This window comes from Chelonia mydas, chromosome 6 (genome assembly GCF_015237465.2).
Source record: "Chelonia mydas isolate rCheMyd1 chromosome 6, rCheMyd1.pri.v2, whole genome shotgun sequence".
In the NCBI taxonomy this organism is placed as follows: Eukaryota; Metazoa; Chordata; order Testudines; family Cheloniidae; genus Chelonia; species Chelonia mydas.
The window spans coordinates 33,237,886-33,253,722 of record NC_051246.2 but is presented as its reverse complement, the minus strand read 5'-3'; the positions used below and the strand labels follow the sequence as shown (position 1 = coordinate 33,253,722).

The 15,837-nt window shown below is 37.5% G+C and overlaps 1 protein-coding gene across 34 annotated transcripts in view; it reads right to left on the bottom strand.

Moving 5' to 3' along the window:
- SOX6 (SRY-box transcription factor 6) overlaps positions 1–15,837 on the bottom strand; it is a 451,795-nt gene that overhangs the window by 13,097 nt on the left and 422,861 nt on the right. For 30 of the 34 annotated variants that reach the window (XM_043549526.1, XM_037899741.2, XM_037899724.2 and 27 more), the window contains 2 exons: positions 6,629–6,862; positions 3,314–3,530 (listed from right to left, as the gene is read on the bottom strand). In XM_043549526.1, coding sequence (XP_043405461.1) covers positions 3,314–3,530; positions 6,629–6,862 — 451 coding nt within the window. The remainder of the gene's footprint in view (positions 1–3,313; positions 3,531–6,628; positions 6,863–15,837) is intronic. The other 4 variants (XM_043549523.1, XM_037899731.1, XM_037899744.1 and 1 more) reach the window with 1 other exon arrangement.

Here is a 15,837-nt window from a genome sequence, read left to right as displayed (position 1 = left end):
TAGAACTTCAGGGGACTACAACCACATCAGAAACCTGGTGAGATGCTGGAAATGTCCAAACTTGAGTAACTGGAGGAAAGGGAATAGGCACTTTACAAATACATGAATGCCCACAAATACACCACTGAACATGGAAACTCGGAGCACTTTGCCCACTGTAAACTCTCTTTACTGGATCTAAAACGACACTCAGGAAAACACATCAGAATCCCTCACTAGAAGAAACTAGGATTATAAAACCTGAGTTTTGTTTTTTCTCCCAGAAAAAAAAAAAATCAAACAACCCTGTGGGGTTTGAGGATTTTATTTGGGTCTTCTCATTTTATTTTTGTCTTTTCTATTCTATTCCATTTTGAAGGATTTAGGTAAACAGAAAATACATTTGAAAGATTTTTGATCTTAGAAACATTAGGCTCTGATTTCACTCTGAAGTAGGGAATTTTTCGACAAAACTCTTTTTTCCACCAAAAATGCCAGTTTGTTTAACCTGAAACAATTTGTGAAACAGGGTATTTCACTGAATCTCCTGACTTGAAAAGTTTTTTTAAAAAAGAGTCTAAATTGTTGCAATGAAGTATTTTGATATTTTTAAACAAAAAACAATGTTTTTCTGGTTCAGAATGACTTTTTGTTTGTAAATTTAAGTTAATTCAACTGAAAAAAGATTTAAAAATCTAAAAGGTCTCAATCAAAACAACACATTTCAATCAACCCAAACCAAACATTTCTTTGATTTTTTTGGTTCACGAAAATTTGAGATTTAAACTTTTTGTCCTGCTTGGGGTTGATAAAAATTTTCAAAGTCTTGAAAATATTTGCAGGATGGGAAAACTATTTCCCAACAAACTCTGCTCTGAAGATTGAGCTATAATTTGAATATAAATCTGCATTTGTGAACAAGGTTGTGCACCGTTTGTTACATTAAAATGGTGCCAAACTGTGGCATATTTGAGGGGTTTTGGCCCACAAAGTTGTTTAGTTGAAACGTCATAATAGGCTGGACGTTGACAGAGCAAATAAGCAGGTGAAAGTAGGGTAAGCCTAACTAGTTAGTTGACTGGAGACTCTATTGTTGAGGCGCAGTATTTTACTTTAATTGGAAGCATTTGTTTTGAACAATATATAAACTTTTTATATTTAAGAAATAAATATACTTACCAAGTGAATCATATAGTATGAGTTTTGTGTTTCATTTCAAAAAAAAATTTTCTCCAGTTTCTCACTTGGTGTTTTCAGTGGGTTTTGGTTTGTTTATTTATTTGTTTGTTTTTCTGGGAAAAAAACAGTGGGGGGGTTTGGGGGTGGGGAGGGGGGACGACGACTGTGGAAGGTCAAACAACCACAAAAGAAACCCTGTAAAAACAAATTCAGAAGAACCACACACATTCTAGGTCTCCTCTACTCCAAAATGTAAATACAGATGGAACAAAGAAATGAATCCTTTGTCATCTTTGACTAATCCCTGTAATGCGTTTTCATATTCTCTCAAGTTTCCAACCAAGGGCCTGATTCCCTCTTACACTAACGTTCCTTTATACATCTTTAGCTGTGTAAAGGGATCTTAAAGTGGTTGTAAATTACATTCAAATCATATCAATATAAATGTAATTTACACTCACTTTAAGGCCTCTTTATTCTGCCAGAGGGGTGTTAAGAGGTCATAGTGTAAATTAGAAGAATCAGGACTCATGTATTTAGAAAAATGATTAAATTCCCATGTTGCCTCTCATGATTCTTTGTGATATATCACAAGGAGACATTAAAGTTAACTTGGGTCATTGGGTTCATGGGGAATAGTTTTTAGTGTTTTTGAAAAACAGCCATTGTGTCATTCACTTTTCTACAAGAACAGAATAATTCTCAATCCTGACCTCCTTATTTTACCTGCTCCTCTGATCCCTACAATGTTGCAACTTAATTATGCTTTGAATTAGCAACTGATTCTCCCGTTGTCTTTTCTCTCACTGTCATGCTATTGTTCCTTTATTTAATTTACCCACATTGCTGCTTTTGGACCTTGAAAATTTATTGTATTGATATGATTTGACTGTTAATCTGCCTTGGAAGATGTGGGCTAGAATTTCACTCCTTTGAACTGAATATAATTTGTGATATGCTATATCAATTCAGATGTGTATCTGTACAATTTCTGTAACAGCTTATTAATAAACAACTAATAGTGCCCAGTAAGCTAACAGCATCATATTACAGACTCAGAAGTTATATTATCTCTTCATATTTCAAAATATGAAAATACTTCTAGTGACTGATTTAACAAAAAGTCAGCATTGTTGCAGGCTGTACCAAGAAATAATTGACTGCAACAGGGAGTTCTACATCCCCAAAATCAGGACACATAACTGATGTCAAGGTCAATTATCTGGTAGTAAAGCACACAACAAAAGGAGATTATTATGATTAGAGAAATGAGCAGAACATTGTGAATTTGGAGGGGCTGGCAGGGGAGATAGCTTTTAGGCTCTTTTTAAGCTACCAGAAACATCGCACCCTGGCACAGAGTATCACAAATTAATTCAGAAGCGAATGGAAGAGATAAATCAGTTCTGATGCAATTGTTTCAGTGAGCTTTCTATCCTGAATCTGGACAATTGGCATACCACTGCATCCTGTTCAAAATACTAGATGTCATTTAACAGTATTACCTTCCACTGTATTTATAACACAAAGTTTGATTAAAACTAGTGGGATTTTTTTTTTTTTAGTGCCATACATTCTGAACTGGAAACCTGGCTGACCTATCCCTGTACTTTAAGTCCTCTCTCGCAACACATTTCTTCAAGCAATATTGTATACCACAATAATACATAACCAAAAAAAATATTAGGTGCCTTCAAGATGTGCGCATCATTCCCCCAGCTTCTGCAGAATCGTACTATCTTCTCCCTACTCCTCCTCCCATCCCTAAATCTCTTATTTTCTTCAACCTTGTCTTCTCTAGCACACCTTTTCTACTTTTTCCTGTTGTTCCTTTCTTAATCCTGGGACTGATCCTGGAAACCATCACTACTGAGGGCAGGGCTTGCTAATCACCCACATATGGCCCAATTAAAAATGCTCTGAACGGACTCCAATTGTTTTCAAAGAGTTCTAGAAGCAGGCCCATAGTTAATCAAAGACTACAGTATGTGGCTGGTAATTCTATGTTCAATAGTACATCCTAGGTGTGTTAGCAAGACTTTGCAGATTGTACCCTTAACTCGTACACCCGTCAAGTAAGGAGAACTGTCCATTTGTTTGAAAAACAACATCGTACTACGCTGTAAAAAACAGCAACAGCAATAATAATACTTACCCTACAGTAAAAAACTGCCTCATCTCCTGTCTTCGAGACCTCATCAGTTGTTTATATTCTCCAATACGCAGTTTCTTGCCATCAACAATACAGGTGCGTTTTGGTCGAGGTTTGTATTTGTAGTTAGGGTACTTCTCTAGATGGATTTTACTTAGCCGTGCCTGTTCCTCATAGTAAGGTTGTTTCTCTTGATTAGACATGGATTTCCAGCGAGAGCCTATATGCAGAAACATGATGCTCAAGTAATGCAGACTGAGTTCTAGTTATAGGCATGGTGAAACACTTTTTTTTTTTTTTTTTGCCACACTGTCTAACAAGTTCACCAGCATTTACAAAACCTGTCTGTGGCCAAGATTTTCAAACGTGATTAGCTATTTTGGGCACCCAATTTGAGATATCTCAAAGGGGCATGACTTCCAGAGAGTGCGGGTCACCCGCTTTCTGAAAATCCAGCTCCTTTAAATTGTTTCCAGTCAGACACCTAAAAATTGAGTAATTTAAAATCAATAGTTGCATTTGAAAATCTGGATCTTGTGTCCATAACAATTTTTTTTCTATTATTCTTTACACTAATGACCTTTGACCTGAGAATAATTCTGTGAGCTATTTATTAAAATGGTGCATCCGATGAAGTGAGCTGTAGCTCACGAAAGCTTATGCTCAAATAAATTGGTTAGTCTCTAAGGTGCCACAAGTACTCCTTTTCTTTTTGCGAATACAGACTAACATGGCTGCTACTCTGAAACCTGTCATTTATTAAAATGCACATTACTAGAGTCAGGTTGGGTCTACTGTCATTTTGTTGATCTTAAAAGCTTATCACATTGCTCATGTATGCATGCTTCTCCAAGAGTTCTTGAGAACACAGCTTATAAATTTCTAATAATGGATATTAATGCTCTGCTACTTAGCAAGGAAAACTTATGAAAAGCTCACTTATTCACAAAATTACAAATAACCCCTTACTAATAAGACATCTTTAATTTAGTTGCACTTTGATATAACCTTGGCATGCTATTGGCACTCTACAATATTTTAAATCCTATTATGCATATTTTCCTCTGGGCAGATTAAATTAATGTATTGAACTGCACTTAGAAAGTTATATTCTTAAAGGAAAGCACATTTGCAGTTATATACACCACTTTAAGTCTTGTAAACATTAATTGAAAGCTGCGCCAATAAAAGTAGTAAAAAATTCTAATCCAGTTTATACAGGAAGAGGAAAAAGTATTCAGATCTCTTGTATTGTTTATAAAGAATGTTCTAAACTCTTGGAGAGAGGGTAGGTTTTGGGGGGTTGTTTTGGGTAAGCAATGCAGAAAGTACTTTTTGGTGTCTTTCAGCTGGATAAAACTATTACAGCTGCGGTAAACGTGGGTGGAAGCTATTCTTTTACCAAGATTTTTCATACATCAACAAATGGAAAAGTTGTATAAATATTATCCATAGCCAGCAATGTTCTGTGTCAGTTCTAATAATTCAGACTCTTTTCTGATTGTCCTGGAAAAGTTGCAAAGATATTATATGGAGATAGACTTATTTATGACAGGTTAATGCTATGGTTAACAAACACACGATTGCTGGCACTTCTGATATATTTATGCTAAAAGTTTACATTTTAATGAATACAGTTACTATACTCCTAATAATTTTTTCATAGAATGCACACAAATAATATAGATTCCCCATGGCTGCCAACGTTGAAACAGTGCAGGGTTTATACAAAACTGAAAGGCTATTCATATAACTTATTCAAAATGATAGACAAAAATATAAGAACCTCTAAGTGAGATACTAAAAGTTTTAGGACAGAGTAACATTTATTTCTAGAATGTCTTTTTGCCTCTGACAGAAATAACAAATGCATGAGAAACAGCTCTGTTAAAAATGCATTTCAACTCAAAAGTTTACAATAAAATGATTGCAGATGAAACTTGATTTTTACTGTTATTTATTATGAGTTACATTTAGAATCCATCTTTCACTTCAAAGACTCAGAGAACAAATATATGTTTTAACATTTCACCACTCATTCTCACGTATGTTTCTAATTCTCCAGAGAAGTCATTGACTCACAATGTCTAAAAAAATCAGCCAATTTATTTGCACAGTGGCAAAACTCATGTATTGGTGTATGCCCATATCACATGTATATATGCGTTAAATATTACTTCTGAATTGTTAATATTAAGTAATATTTTAATTGTGTAATGCAAGTGTTTCCTTTTATTTTTTCTTCTAACATTGATGTATGTTTCTTTAAAACATTACCTTCAAAGAAAATATGCATTGAATATATGCTCTTTCAAGTGTTATGAAACTTGCTGACCAATAATTCATTTCTGACATTTAATTCTCTGACATAAATTTTTATCTTGGATTTGTATTAAATTAAACATATTTCCAGAATTATTAATGTTACCATAAGAAGTACAGTTTCCATTTGCATGAATCGTGAACTCTTGAGTTCAAATTATTTCTGATGTGATCATACAATGGGTCACTTTACCCAGAAGCCATTGTTACAGTAAACTGGCAATTGGGACACCCCAGTTGAATGAGGGAGAATACACAGAGGGGGCTGTCCCTCCCTTTCAGAGTCTCTGCCATTCATTAGCTAAAAGGGGAAGGAAAGTAGCTGATTGGTCCCTCACCCTACCCTAGCCTGAGCCAAGTGGAGCCTCTACCCTGTACTGATAGCCTTGGAGGTGTGTTTTGTGGATATAGCAGATCTGACCAATCACCTGTTTTGGGGTTAGGAAAGAAATGTTTTCTTCCTGTAGGCACCTAGGAAGTTTTTCGCCTTCCTCACAGCACCCTGGAGGCGCAGTTAAGTTAAATAGTAATAGGATTTAACAATTGACGATAGTACTTGGAAAGGATGTTAGTTCTTCACAATTTGTGCCTGGTTTCCAGTGAGGTTAAAAGGAATGGTTCCCAGAAGTAAAAGACCTGAGATTTTATTGATGGGCCTTGTGCTTATGGGATAGCGGAAAACCTTCATGGGCCAAAGTGTCCCCGCCCCCCCAACCCCAGCCCACTTTTTAGTATCCCCGGTCCCACTCACGCAGGGAGGGAGGTGGTAAGACTCAGAAGAACATGTTGAGTCGTAGGCCAAGGTACTTATACAGAGTATCCGTGTAACCCCTGTATTGGAACCACTTAAAATGCTGGTGAGAGTATGGGTAGTGCCCCTGCCCTTTGTTAAGTTTAATAAATTGTGGCCTGTTCCTTAAACATCCATCCCTGCATTTGTCCTAGTTTGCTGCCACATCTACATCAGTCACAATATATTTATTCTCTTGTACTTACCTAGGATTTTGCTGATATTGGAGTTGTGCATGTCAGGAAAAGCTTGGAGAATTTTTCTGCGTTCATCCTTTGCCCAAACCATGAAAGCGTTCATTGGTCGCTTGATATGCGGTTCACTACTGGCTCGGCCCCGTGCGTCCCTGTAGACTCGAGCTTCAGCCACAGTGGCACCTCCTGTTGGCCAACAATAATACTGCTGTAGTTTAGCTGCAGAGCCATTCATTGCTTTACTTCCTGTAATATCAAGGCAGGAAGAAACAAGATGGATGCAAAGCATTATTATTTCGATTACAAAACAAATTCTTATGCCTTGTTCATTTTAGCTTCATTTTTTCCTCTCCCCCACCCTTGCTTCCAGATCTATACAAGGAGATAAAACAGATCTAATTTCATGATTCCAATGTAACCACCCAAAGGTAGTCTTAACAAGAGCCACAATACCTGTAAAAGCCAACAAATTGTTTGTATTTATAATTATATTTTACTTCTGTCAAGGTACCAAAGTCTAGACCAAGTTCTAGTTCTGGGTTCTAATACTGCGTGTACATTTTGTATGCTCCATGGGTGCAAGTGTATAAAAGTTACACGTGAGGATCAAACAGTGATGTAGAATTGCTCACACAAGTACTTCACAATGACTCTTGTGGAACATATCCTAACATTTCATAATAAATTATATAGCATATTCTTAATCTGTGGGTACATGTTGCACATTACATAGGTCTGATTCTGCTGGGGGCTGAGCATCCTCAGTTCAAATTTCTTTCAATGATAACTGAACATGGGTCAGCATCATGCAGGATCAAGCCACGCATCTGTAATACGGTAGTTTGCAGTCAACGGGTATGCATGCTAATACCAGAGCAACAGGTTGGTGTGACTAGTACATTGGGTTCCCCTTGACAATGATACTTCAGTGAATCTTGATGGCCTGCCATTACCCACCTCCAACTCCGCTGCGCATGCTCTAACCTGAGATGGATCTTGGGCTGTACCCAAGCTCAGTATTCTTGACAACAAGCAGTCTTAGCTGTACTGTACAGTAGAGTGCACACAACTGAACATTACATGGTAGGAACTGCCTGATATAGCTGAGCTGTGACCCTGGTAAACTCATGTCCTTGTCCTGGAACTTTTGGAATCATAATTGTGATATACACTTTTAAGGCTGGAACATAGCTGTGAACAGAGAGGAGGAAAAGGCTGTACAGCGGAAAAGTGACAATTTTATTTTAGGCTTCAACACCCTACACTCCAGTGCTTTGATAAAAACAAAAAGGTGGTTCTGTCAAAACATGACAATAAATTAGCACAATAATGTGCCTCATTATTTTTCTGTAGCAGCGTGAAGGTAATTTATATTAACCAAAAATATAAGGTCAGATATTTAGCTTCTGCAAAGTATCATTGTTCTATTGTCTTCAATGACTGGCTTCTAGTTTTTAATTATGCAGAATCCTAATTTTGCTAACTTATTGGGAAAATACCATACTTTATATACACAACAATTTAATTCCATGTAGGCAATTCATTTACATGAAAAAAGTCTTAGAACAGAGGATGCATAACTAATACACTACCTTTTTGCCACCATGCCCACAGTACATTAATTTCATTTAAAAGGCACTGACCATACAGGATAAATTGATTTCACTTTATATGGCGTTGACAGCCATGTTTATTGTGCAGTGAAATGTAGTGTAGTTTCAAGCGGACAATATCCATCAACATAGGGCAATATGCTGACTGCTGGGCCAGATGAAGACATACATTACCCTGGAAGCAAAACACTCATTCAGATACGACAGTGACTCCTCCTGAGGATCACTGTGGAAATTTATGATGCCCCCAATGCCATTACTTTACAACTGACACTGATTCAGCAATTTATATACTTACATGTGTGCACATAAAAGAAGACAGGTTTGCGGCAAATGTCAGATGCAAAAATATTTTAATATTATTCTGAGTTAACTACTGTGTCACAGGTGTTCAGCATTTACAGATGGTTACTATTGCTGCTCTCTCTCTCTCTTGCAATAGGGAGTAATGGTTTTGCTGAGTGGGTGAAGATAAAGATGTGCTTTTAGGACTTAATCCAAAGGCAACTGGAGTCAACAGGAGCCTTTTCCCTGTCTTTAAATGGGCTCTGGATCAGACTCTTCCTGCACGTCGTCTCAAATAGAATATATCTTTATTTTAAAATTGGGATATTTTTAACTGGGGTTTCCTATGTTACTGTGGTTTAGTGACTTCATTCTAATAGGTAGGACTAATACAAATAATCGAAAAATGTGTATATAATTATATGTATAATTATTCCATTTTTAAAAATACCAAAATTTGCAACAACTATGCAATGATAATGCAGCATTATGAAGCTAGTTGACAAATGAAAAAATATGAATCTTTATTCTGTGCAAAATTGTCAAAATTTGCAACAAGTTATTCAATCAATTCTACTGATAGAAAAGGAAAAGAGGGAAAAAATTGCTCTACCCAGCTGATTAATACTGTGATAAGGCAATTTCCTGAAGTGTCCTTGAAAAACTTTACTGAATTCAGTTTAAGTATCTTTGGGTCCATCATACTAAACACAAAGTTCATGCATTATTGTTGGCCAGGATTTTATGTAACCTCTGTAGCATGCTGATGTGATGGAAGGCCAATAGTGAACAATGTGTCGGACAAGATTAGACTTTTGGGACAATGCGTGTGAAGTGGATTTCCTGGGAGAGAGACTTTTTTTTTTTTAAAGGAGAAAAGATGGATGCACTAAAAACAGAGAATGCAATTTCCCCCCCCCATCTGGTTATGCAAAAACCTAGCCTTTTGAAGCTTTGCTCTTAAGAGTGGACTTTTTGTCTGCTGCTCACCTGTTATACAAGGCCATGATCAAAGATCCAAGCTATATAAAGGAAAGCCTAAGGGCGTGTCTACACTTGAAATGCTCGTAGCGCAGCCGCAGAGCTGCAGTGTAGGCCTACAGCAACGGGAGGGGATCTCTTGTTGATATAGTTAGTCCATCTCCCCACCTCCCCGATTTAACTTCTGAGTGTAGGTCTGGCCTGAGCTATTCATGGTTGTTCTGGTTTTGAATCTGAGACAGTTATGAACTTGTAACCACATGGAACGCCCAGTTGTGGGATTTTGAAGAATTAATACCTAACAGAACCTGAGCTTAGGGTCACCTCTGATAAACATTTTAGTGTGTGTGTGTAGGTTCTTTTATTGGTTTTTAATATGTTTTCTCTTTAATGCTTTCATCTTAAGAATAGATGTACTTACTTATAAAAAGAGCTGTGTATCAATGAGTGACTACTGTCAACTGCAATTGTTCAAAGCCTCTGAAGTGAAAACAAGGCACAGAAACTGGCTTGTTTAGGCAGTTTGGCATGCTGGGAATATACATCGTTGACAGAGAACTATGCAGTCTGGAAAAATCCCAGTCAGGAGGGAGAGAGACATGGGTCTCTACCCAAGAAAGGGGACTGCTGAGGATCTAGGAACCTTAAAGTGGGTGCCCTTGGTGAACCATGGGGGTAAATACAGGCGCAGTTGCCCTGAACTGTGACATATATAATGATTTTACACCTTCTACCTTCATTAACTTGCTTCCTTGTTATAGTCCCAATTCAGCAAAGTGCTTAAGCACATCCCTAACAAAGCGCATAAATGCTCCTTGGAACTACTCACATGCCCAAGTACTTAGCTGGATCAGTGCCAATGAGCTTCCTTCCCACCTTTCTGCCAGCTTCCCTTAAGTCTGACACAGACTGAAGAGACTACAAGTGGCAGGAATTTATGGGAGGGTTTAATCATGAGGGAGTTGCCACAAACCTTCCAAGAATTTCTGTTTACCTGACATGGGGAAAGGGAGGGTCTATCTATCCTTAGGCCAAATGCTGCACTCCACCACCACTATACAAATAAATGGATTTGGCAAAGAATATCTAAGAAAGGTTTGGGGGGGGGGGGGGTACTTCTCTCAACATACTGGTATGATGCAGATGGCTGCTTAATACTTCCACTGCCACTATAGCCCATGATTGTACGCGGGGCCTTCCCGCATCATCAGATTTGAGGCCTGTAGATCCACATAGTGGTGGATCTGCTGGCCCATCTCTGGATTGCCTCACAAGCTCCTTCCCTGCTGCTACCTTGCAGTAGTTCTGAAGTGAGGTTTCCCTGTTCTCAGGAGACAGGTGACACTGCTTCCCAACTTCACACTCCCTGCCATATTTCCAGTGATATTACTCCACTCCAACAGCATAAGCAGAGGGGAGCATCTGGCTCCTGATGTCTGTAATTACAGTGTAATGATCAATAATTAAATAAAGGAGGAAACTACTGTAGTCTAACACAACTGCATGCAAAACATGCTCATATAAGGAGGAAGGAGGAATCAGGAAAACAATCTTTAGCTCTGAGCACTGTATACAAATGAAAAGAGTTACTTTGGAGAGGTATAATGCATTATATAGTCTCTAAAAGTAAAACACTGAATTCCCTTGTTCTGGTCAGCTTTTGTGCCTGCAGAAGTAACCAAGATAATAACACCACAAAAATTTCAAAACTTATTTTAAAAAAAATAATTAGTATTTAAAATACAATTTATCTTGAAAATCATGTCTTGATTTACATAACTGCCACACCATGCCATTTACAAGCGACTGTGTTTATCTACAGTTGCCATGGTTAGGAAACAACTCTATACATTTTTGATTGCACCAATATGTACAGTTGGCCAATGAGTTTGTCTTTAGGTCTTTCTAATAAAGTTTTGGCCTGATCCTCTGGTTCCGATGCAGGAAAACGTCCATTATACTTCAATATGACTTTTCTAGGACTGAATTCTTTATTTTGAGAGATTATAATTTGGAAAAGGAAGATGAAACTACAACCCTTGTAATCTATTTTAAATTATTTTTTTAGGGAATGATCCTTAATTACAGTAGTAGTAAACTGCAAACATCCCAAAAAGGACACAAAGTTTTTGATGCACCTACTTTGAGCAAGTCCATACCTGAAGGACTGGAAAAGGCAGCTGAAGAAAGTTGAGCTTTTCTCTGCTTGATCTTTGAGTGAATATGTGCAGCTAGGCCCAAGGGCTCTCACAAAAGAATCTGTGCAAAATGAGCTTCTAAAAATAATTACCAATCACACTACCTGTCTGTCGTAAGCGTCCCACAAGTGCAGGAGTATGTTCAACATACTATACATTACAGAAAATGCTTCTGTTTGCAAAAGGTATAACTGGAGAGCAAAAATTCTTAATGTTCACTGAGGTTATAACTAAGGCTTTAATGATATAAAAGAGACAGATGTAAAATGTGGTCTTGCAGGTTGAAACCCATAACAATAACTATATTTCAAACTGCAAGTCAGCTCTAAACAACTTCAATCTGTCAATCAAATATCAAAAAAGCTCTTTCACCCACATACAGAATTTCAACAGGTTTTACAAGCCACGTTCTTGTTTTGTGCTGATAGTTACAATAATGAGTGAGCCAGAAACAAAAGAGAGACTATTCTGGAACTTGAAGAGCAAAGGATATGGAAGACTGTAAAGTGGTAGGGATTTTAGCTCTAATTCATAGGGAGAGTTTGCTCATCATTATCTAATAAAATCCCTCTGCAAAATAATATGTACAAATACACTACTAACTGGGGGAAAGTTAAACAAGTGTGTGTCTGTGCTGACGAATGGGCCATTCACTAATGTACTGTTCATAATACAGTCACAGAATGGGAGTTTGACTTCCAGAATGAGGAGTTTGGTTGGGATTCAAAATTTTTACAAAAACAAGATTTGGCTGCCCTATTGGCTTAGTTGGCAGGGAAATCTACTCCTCAGCCCAGCAGAGGCTGGGGCTATAGAAGTGTCACTTTCAGCTTCTGAGGGTATAGGGCTGTTTTGCTTTCCAGCTCTTCAGCTTCTGTTGAGCTGAGCCATGGATGAGATAATACAAAACAAAAAGCAGATTAGAGGACAGCGAACACTTTTTGTAGATGCACAGTGTTTAACTCCTCTGGAGGAGTTAAATTCAGGATTAGCATATGAAGACTAAACATAGTCAAAGGACAGTACAAAATGAAGGGGAAGCTAAAATACTATGGCCCTGATCCGGCCAAGCACTTACACTTTAAAAAATCTTCTACAACCAGATGAGGCTAAGCGTTTTTCTCGGAGGATAGATAGGGGAGAAGGAGGGTGCTTTCTGTGAATAAGGGCTGGGAAGAAGTTTGGTCAGAATCTGGACAGAGGAGAGGGTGGGGGAAAGTATTGTCGTGTGAGTGGGATGTTGGGGAAATTATACTGTAACTTTTGACATATTGCTTATTTGTTGTTTGCCTATATCTGTTTGTCTGTCCTATCTTTTAGATTGTAAGCTCTTTAGAGAAGGGACAGTCTTCTGTGGCTGAAAGCATGGCTCTCTTGAAGATAATAAAAAAACTCCTATCAACTTCAACATCTCTCTGATCCTTTATAGCCTCCAGGTGCTGCCCTGCCCTCTTATTTGGGCAAATAGGAGACCCTGGTGGCCACATCATAAAATACTTCATACCAATATGAACTACTAGCATTGCTATTGCTGGTTACAGGAGAGACGCTGAGGACTGAATGGGCATTGAAACTGGAATTATACACTTGTTCTTAGAGATGGATCCCTCCAGAATATGGGTAAGGATAAAATAGGTTAGAGTGAAAAAAATAACTTTGCAACTCTCTGTTCTGCACGTCCTCTGAGGACAGAGGATGGCAGCCTCCAGTACAGCTTGTCTGATATTTTTACAAGCATTAAAAACAAAAACACATCTGAAATTAATGGATGGGCAAAAGCTTTAGAGAGTTGAAAAATACAACAAATACCTTTTCATTGAACTAATAGTTTTAGATACAAATTCATACAGCTGATTTTGCAAAATGTGACAAAATTTTCTGCTTGATAGCAGAATATAAGGACTGATCCAAGTTAGGTCCTAGGTTTATAGACATATTTCTTATCCCTTCTCTGCCTTTTTACCTCTTTATTTTCTTTACATCCCCATCCACACACAGATGACACTTTATTACCAGCAAGGAAGGTAGAATACATGGGCACTTAAAGAGCGACTGTCAAATCCTACTCCCATCAATTGTCTGGTGTGAGACACTCTGCAATGCTAACAACGGAACAGAGAAATCACTAGCCCAAGAGGTGTGAAGTCTGTAGCCACTCTGAGGCACAGGTATCCTGCATGGCAGTGTCTGGTCACCAGGCTGCCTTCACTCCAAACACTAAACAAATATTATTCAGCTGGGATTCTAAGGTCCAACATTTCTCATGAACAGTACTTGGAGCCTGGAAGGGAAAAGAACCTGAGGAAAGTATGTCTGATTTATTAAATTAATTGTAACATTTTAATGGGATCTAAAATATTTCACCTCCGAAGACATTTAAACATGCTAAGTAAATGCTAAGAATTAAAAATCTACTGTAGCAGAGGCAACATCTCACATTAATGCAACACTCAGTTATGATATTCTTAGCAAGTGTTACTGCAGATAATGCTTCTATTTTCCCTATTAGAGATTCCATTCTCTTTAAACATCAACAAGAAGAACCAAAAGGGAATTCCCTAAGGTCAGCTCTGAGGAAACACAAACCTCTAATTCAATAACTCTGCTACTGCGTTGAAGAAGGCCTTATTATTGCAACATCCATATGGAGTCAATTGGACATTAATGACTAATCAATCCCTCCCTCTTCTATTCTACTTATAGTGTCACAAACCGTGTTTAGATTAGCCCATTTCCTGCTTAGGATCGCTCAAGATGTCTTTTGTTCTTTCAGGGCTGGCCTGATGGAGGCAGCTTAAACAAACACACGACCCAAGTGGCGCAGGAGTTATAAACTGCCATATGTGAATGAACAAAGGAGCCATACTAAAGCCTTTTGTGGTATTTGTTAATGTTTTTCATCTGAGCTTAAAAAGACCTAATGACTTTGCGGTGAGCTGATGCATGTGGCTCGTGGCTTTGCAAAATGAAGGAAATTCTAAGCCAGTTATATAGCAGCATATATTTTCCAAAGTCCCTTGTTTTCAGCTTTGGTGGCAGTGAGTTTCCTTTTTATTACATTTGCTTTACATATGCAAACAAAATGCTTTATCTTAATTAAAACAGAGCATTGATACACTTGAACACCTACACAAGTTACATGCTTTTTTCTCCATTAAAAAAATGAAAAGTGAAATTTTTTTTGTATGTAAAATAAAATCAAGTCTTCCAAGTTTTATCAGTGGTAGCAGTTCACTCAACAGTGTAAGTGCTGATTTGTGACTTGAATTTAAACTCTGAAACAATATTTTTAAATAGGCTATTATCACCTCCACAAACAGCAACCAGTTTTGTCCAAATCCGCAAAGTTCAAATGAATCAAAACCCTTAAATGCCGCTATTTTCTTGATGGTTTACACAAACAGTTTAGATTACTTGACCACATTTTATGGCAAAACTAACCCTTATTGAAATGTGGCATGGTAGACACTCGAAAACAATGAAATAATCTATTAAATAATACAGAACTGTGTTAAATTACTGTACAGGGTCTGATTTAAGCCCACAATGGTAAGGTTATTTCTCAGTGCCGTAGCACAAATGGAATGAAAAATGAGTCTTTGGGGATCTGAGAAACTTCAAGGTACAAAGAAGGATGCTGAAGTAGCCTTGATTTTATATTTCTGGAAAATAAATTAATTAACTGTAATAAAAAGTCTTTGCATTCACATGGCAATTTTCATTGGAGGAACTCAAAATGCTTTACAAACATATGCAAAAGCCCCCTTTTGAAGTACGTATCATTTTACTGAGGGACAAAGTCAGAGTTGCAGGTCATACAATTTGCCCAGTGCCAATGAATAGAGTGGAATTATCAGTCACCAGGTCTAAACATTATATACATTGCCTCCCTATTGATATCATTTTTTGCATTTCATGTTTATTTTGAAATTAAAGTATTAACTGTCACAGATTAGATATGCAGGTTGAAGCACTTTCTAATGCTTGATATTATTACTATTATTAAAAGATATATGACACACACCTCTGATATTGTAGTTGCTTTTTTGGAACAATTATGATGACAACTAAGTGGCATTATTGTTACTATACCAATCAGTTTCAAAGCCAAAACAGTACTAATTCACGTGAAAGGGATATTTTA